We start from the raw sequence: 6841 nt of genomic DNA, 5'->3' as shown, positions 1-6841 counted from the left end.
GTGGGATAAAGTTTTATGCATCCTCAGTTCATACTAATTCAACTCGAATATTAAATTTTTGGATCCCTCTTTTGAATATTATACATCCCTCTCCCTCTAGGGTAGTGCCTCAGGGTTGGCTTTATGCTTCATTTATGAAAAATGTTCTATTCGGTGAGAAAACACATTTCAGTCTGATTTGTTATTTTTAAGCTGTACCCGAGGGGTGGAATTGCAAATAGGCCCAAAATTCAGTTTTCAACCCAAGAACTCTAAATCCTACTGGACATGATTGAATATGTTGACAAGAATCATCCAAAGAAGGGTGGAACAGAAAGCCAAAGTCTTCCTTGATGAGGGCACAGTTTATATTTTGGAAAAGCATGGGCATAGGAGAATATACTTCAGTTCTTACTGACTAGATCAGAGTTCTAACCGGGAAGATAATGGAAAAGGGATTTTGTAATGTCATCTAGAATTAAATTTTTTTAAATTCTGTGGGAAGTGTGAATGTCTTCTAGTGATATGTCCGATCACCGATAATATTGTCCGATCACCGAAGTTAAGCAGCATCGGGCCCGGATAGTACTTGGATGGGTGACCGCCTGGGAACACCGGGTGCCGTTGGCTTTCAATATTTGCCGACCCCGGTGGCGGCGGGGGTAACGTCCTCGTCTGCTATTCCAAGGGTCGCGGGCTCGATTCCCGCCTGGGTGAGTGTTCCTCCACCTAGGGCTTGGGTGTATGTGAATGTGACCATCGTTATCGTTGTTAATAGTTCGATGTAAATGCCAAAATGTGCTGTTTTCGGACTTATACTGAATAAATAAATATGAGTAACCTACAGCCTTAATAATGACCAGGTGGCTGTAACTGAATGTGAATCCGGAAATGAAGTTGCAAGGGTAAAGAAGTAAGATTAGGTGTGCTGTCTCAATCTTTTAATATCCACAAAAAGAATGCAATAATTGAAATTATGGGGATGCCTATTCACCCAGAAAAATCAAGTGTTGTGATTTACCGGTTGCATACCTATTGTGGAGAAGGGAATAGGATAAAGTAGTACAAGAAGATAAAGCTGATTTTTTTGTTGACTAATTAAAACTTGATAATCCAGAACAATCAGTGTTGCTGACATTTGAAGTAAAGTTTAAACCAATATATTAATTTAAATGCGCATTCCTTTGGGAGCCCAAAACATCCCTCCAACCTTTTGGGGTCTCGCAAACCCTTAATATGCCACTTTTTGAGCAATGAAAGTCTGGAAACGTTGAAGAAATCATAGACAATATACCAGGAGCATGCTTTTCATTGTATGCAGCGAGGTCATTACAGTGCCATGCAAGAGGACACTGAAATGGCTGGTGCTCTGAAAATTAGAGATTTGCATTATCGGACACATTTTTAGTCTGATGAAAAACCATCACAGGGAAGAAATATATGTAATTGAGTAAAGTACATCAAATCAATCTTAGGATTGATGAACAGTGATGATAATATGAAGCCTTTGCCCCTCAAATTTTTTTTTGAGAATCTAGAAGTTCCTTGAAGTGCCCTCATTTTCATTGAATTTGATAAATATGCCTTACAGTTGTTCAACTTCATGCATCATTAAGATGTTTCCATGCACCTAGGTGGCCATGTCTTGGTGAGACAAAGTGCACAACTTCAAAAGTGATCTCTATGCAGCCCTACCCACCGAAATTGTAGAATGAAGGGAAATTCATCATTGGGAGCCTTATTCCCAATTAAAAATAGGTGTCAAGCTGAAGACTATCATAGATAGAGGTCTTTATTTGGGCGAAATTAAGACCTAATGGTTCCCTTCTTCCATTTAACCCATCGTTGTATACATAATGTATTAGGCATTAAACTTATCGTTACATTCATATGTACATATAGAGATCGACATAAATTCATTTAGCACAGATTTACTTAGGGGAGGATCATTTGATTTATCTTAGGGGAGGGGAAGAGACTGCCTCTGCTACTACATTGGGCAGCATTCATACTGGTCATTTTACAAGGGTTAACCCAGTCCTGTGGAAAGTATGCGATTGAACAAAAATCATGGCAGCTTGTGTTTTTCAGTGGTTTGAACTCCAAGGGAAGGTGAAGAATTTGGTGGATTTAATGGAGAATTGGTTTGAGTCAGCTTTGAGGTATAATCAAAGAGTAGATGGGCATTACTGGCCAAGTACGAAATTGTGAGAAATATTTTTTAAAGTTCATTTATTTTGAACCTGGGTATTTTATAGCCCCTAGTCTTTTAAAATAGTGACATTTAACTTTGAGTGGTAATTAAAAATATTTAACTCAATCAATTTTTTACACAACACAAAATAAACAATGACATACATGAAAATTACTTGAAAAGGTGGCCATAAGAATTAATCTCAGTCAATGATTTTTGTTCATCTTAGCTTGTGCAGACATTACGATTGTAGCTGATGACAGAAGACAATGTAAATCAAGAAGCAACATGTAAATGTGTGTAATCTTAGCTTTATCATTTCTAATTTCAATTTTATTTTTTATTATAATTACACGAAGAAATGATTTATCTATGATTACTTATATTTTACACAACGAAAAATTTAGCTACTAACATTTTATTGCTTATTTGTGTATGAATACATGAAATAATTAACCGTTATAAAAAGTTATGAATCGGAATGACTGTAAAAATATTTTAATCCTATTATTGAATCTACATTTTACTTCAGAGATGACCCCTTAAGACCCTGCATAGAAAAAATTTTCACATTTCTGGAAGACTTGGAATGGGCTACAACGATAATAATACAGTAGTTATCAGCCAAATCAGCATGAACCAAGTTACTGTGGTTTGTATTTGTTTTAATTTATATATGCCTACTGAAAAACTATTTTCGGTCGACTTAGTCGCGAAAAACTATTTTAAAATAATACAAGTTACGGGATACAAGGGAAAAGGATTTCAAAGTGGGTAGCAAAAATAGTAGGTAGTCAAAATAGCAATTGATGTAACTAAATCGATAATTTGAAGTATATTATTTTTAATAATAATCGAATAATTTTAAATTATTTTTCAGTAACATTATGGGATTTAAATTTTTTTTGGTGAGGGCAACAACAACAATTTCAAATAGTAACGGGCAAAGCGTGTTCGAAGTGCAAATGATTCGAATAACCTGTAGGTGTGCTGTTATTGTAGTTAGACCATTGCCGAAGAATGAAGTAACCATCTGACATCTATGTTAAACAGGCTGTTGGCCGACGATAGAATTGTGATAAGGAAACGTGGATTAAAGGAACAATCCTGTTTCTTCAGGTAAACAATTCATATACTCGGAATTATACATAGCTAAGACGTATGTTTGCAACTTTTTATAATATTTTGTGCTACGTGTATCATTCCTTTAGGTATAAACTACTCTACTAATTTATTTAGTGTCTGTGTTATGGGTCCAAATTTTAACATTGACTATGTTTTGAAGTCACTTCCTAAAAAAATCGTTTGAGTGAAATGCACTGTTTTGAAGTAACTATCTAAAAGAATAGTTGAAGTGAAATGTATCGCCCCTACAACTATTGCCCAAGTTGAAATAACCGAATAAACTTTTCTTTATTTCTTAAATTTAAGTTTACGGAAGGTGTATTATCCTTAATGAATTGGTCTTAAATATTCTGATATAAATACGAGTAGTGGTCTCTAAGCATCTCTATTCTCCAATTATGTAGTCAGGTGCATAAACAAGTTATCCGAATCAGTTTTTGTAAATTATTTTGAAGTCTGTCACAACCGACATAATAGAGTTAAGCAATTGTAAGTATGCTTTACGCTCCAACCCACGGAAAGTTTTCATTTTTATTTTTCCTTAAGTCATAAAAGGTGAATTCTTTTACAAAACGAATTTAACGTCTCACTCAGTCTTCATGGAATCACAGCTAGATCAGTTAGAACTTGAGTATCCCTGCAAAATATATATGAACCCTCGAATTACAGGCTTTAGTCTAAAATATTCCATTTCTTGAAAAAAAATGGTGGACTAATATAAGGCGATTATTAATCAGTAAAAGGGAAAAGGGTCGACCCTTCGATTTTTTTATTGGGCCTGAGTATTGTTTTTCGTCGAGGGTAAAAATGATTGATGTCCTAAGAATTCATTCTAATTAGGGCTAGGTCTTTAACATTTTCATCAAGTCTAAACGAATTAGTTCTATTTTGTGTCTATCATTTGAAGTAAATAGGGCACTCATTTGCATCACTTTCTTAGTCAAAGACAGAGTAAGACTTTTTTCTGAAAATTGTCTTCTTGCTTCAATCCTTGGAAAATTTTGCTATTTTACTTGCAAGTCCTTGAATATTTAATATTCGGATATGCATATTCCTTTTCCATAAACTATGCCATTTACATATACTCCCATCTGACATTAGAGGATTCACAAGTATTTTTTGCATTTTTAGGTCTTTTTAAAGGATGGGGTGTAGGCCCATCACATAAACCCTGAAAGTGGGGGACCTAGTGATTTGTAGTTAAGGTTTTTTTCCTCTAGCCTCTAGACTTTGTCCAACTATAAGGAAGCCTCATTTTATCTTGTCAGACATCATTATAGGTTACTGTCATCTGGAACAAGTGAATCCTGATTTTTTAATTAGGTTATTGCTCCTCTCTTTCAACCTGACTTGGGAATCAGGTGTAATTAGTTATTACTGAAGGTGTGGAATATTAGCTCTTACTTTTTCAACTGTGTGACTTAATTTGCATGTCTGTTTTATGCCTGTAAAGAGTAAATAACAATATAGTAATTGACTCAGTCAAAAACTCATTAATAATGTCTTTACATTTTCTACTCTTCGAAGGTTTTCAATTAATTAATTATTTGGCAAAAGGTTGCATGTTTTAAAAATTAAAACAGACTAGTTTTTTCCATTTTGTGAAGAATGAATGAAAAAGTATTATTCACTCAACATGAATGAGCACAAAAATGTCTTTGGTGTCAATAGAAAAAAATTAAGGATAACCTCTTTCCCGCTCACAAATAATTAAATGTGATAACAGTTAACCATATTTATCCTGAAAAAAGTATTGCCAAAATTCAGACTTAAGTATAGTTTCAGACTATATTTTAAGAGTCAATGTATATTAATATGAATAAGCCGACCTTGCTTTTTCCTCGTAAATTTATATTTTTCACAAAAAGTGCCAGGCCTCGCAGAAGATGTTCATCTCCAAGTGTGGTAAAAAGACATGACTAGGCTTATATAGTGCCATTTGGAACAGATGGGGATGGAAATCATAAGGAGAAATGTTAAGTGGGTGGATGAGCTTGGTTTGGAACCTCAGCATTTTTGGTGTATGTAAGGTGGAAGGTAGATTGGAGATTCTTGTGCAAAACCCATTTGTTTCCCAATGTAGAGAAGGGGAGAGTGGGAGGAGTACAGATCTTGTTCAGCACTGTTATTGTCTCTGCAATATTTTGTAAATTCTCATTTTTTCAATCGGTCATAGTAATTTGAAGTTGCAGGCATTGTTGGTCTCTAGATATGTATTTGGCAATCATTGTAATCTTCTCCTATGCCATTCCATGATATTAATAATCGCCAAACCCTTACTAGAGACTAACCATGGGTCGTTGTATGTTTCGCTTGGTTCTTGAGTGGTTTGTAAATTCACTTGATTTGCTAGTTATTGTTTTTTGTCATAATCTTCTTCATTCTATCTTGAACCCAATTCCCTTAGTTCATATCCTTATGCTTACGTGGAAATATAAATATGTAGTGCCAATATTGCCTAATTATGTAAAAGTTAAGTCTTTTTTAGTAAGTAAGTTTTAGTAAGTTAAAGTCTTTTTTAGTAATGGATATTAATTACTTCCACGAAGTGAAGCCTGAAACAATAGAATATATAATTATGTAAAGCCTATTAAAAAAGTAAGGTTATTTTGGCATGAAAAATACTGAGGCACACTAAGTTTCATTTTTCAAACTTTGCTGTGTAGAGGTAATTTAAAAAAAAACACATTCACTGTTATGTTTCTCAAAAAGTTTAGCGTGAACTAGCTAATGTAGAATTTTCTATTTTCATCTGTTTTCTCAATCCCTTTTCAAATAGATAGCATTATACAATGGTTGTATTCTACTGTATGTTTGTGTATCTAATCCCAATTTTAGTCTTTGGAATAACCAACCAGGTTTAATTGAAATTATACTCTGTAAACATTTTCAGGCTAAACAATGGCATTTCGTTCAGGAGGGCGTGGGGCCAGACTCCTCGAGTTGCTCAATAGCCAAAAAAATGATGACCAGGTAAGAGATGCCTAGTAGCAGTATTAGTAGACTTAAGCATTAAGGTATCCATATTGACATTACTGTCTGTTATGGGTGCTCCCATATAAATCCCAATATTGATATAAATATATTTAGTAATGACTTGCACTATTTTGAAAGTAAAATATAGGAGTGTAATCATGAAACAAATTAGATATTTTTCTGGAATACCATAGTTGTATTTGAAAAAAGATTGTCTGCCATAATATCTAATGTGATGAGCATCAACTGTTAATGGCATTATGGAAATTTATCTGTAAATTTGGCTAGTTAAGAATTTGATAAATTTTATAGAAAACCAGTTTCAGATCTTTGAGTAAATTTAGGGAAAAATAAACAGTTTTTACAATATTCAAATGGGACGTCAAATATACTTACACATTAGAAAAACAAAAGTGCATATTCCTGGGTTGTTTTCATAATAAGTAATCTTTTGCTGTCACCTCATTTGGTCGACTGATGCGATGCTCGTCTTGACAGCTCATACGGCCTCGTTTTTACTCTGCTACCCAATATTTTACTGTTGTTAACGAAGGAGCAGACTCACTC

At 34.2% G+C, this 6841-nt stretch overlaps 1 protein-coding gene across 1 annotated transcript in view; it reads left to right on the top strand.

Moving 5' to 3' along the window:
• The first annotated feature begins 3187 nt into the window (after positions 1–3187).
• Positions 3188–6841, top strand: part of AGO3 (Argonaute 3) — a 47038-nt gene continuing 43384 nt past the window's right edge. Inside the window, exons 1-2 of the mRNA XM_071583249.1 lie at positions 3188–3292; positions 6192–6271. Of these exons, the coding sequence (XP_071439350.1) occupies positions 6200–6271 (72 nt within the window). The 5' untranslated portion in view covers positions 3188–3292; positions 6192–6199. The remainder of the gene's footprint in view (positions 3293–6191; positions 6272–6841) is intronic.

The sequence above is a fragment of the Hetaerina americana genome, unplaced genomic scaffold (genome assembly GCF_022747635.1).
Source record: "Hetaerina americana unplaced genomic scaffold, ioHetAmer1.1.p SCAF_1, whole genome shotgun sequence".
NCBI classification, from domain to species: domain Eukaryota; kingdom Metazoa; phylum Arthropoda; class Insecta; order Odonata; family Calopterygidae; genus Hetaerina; species Hetaerina americana.
This window is presented reverse-complemented; position numbering and strand designations above follow the sequence as displayed.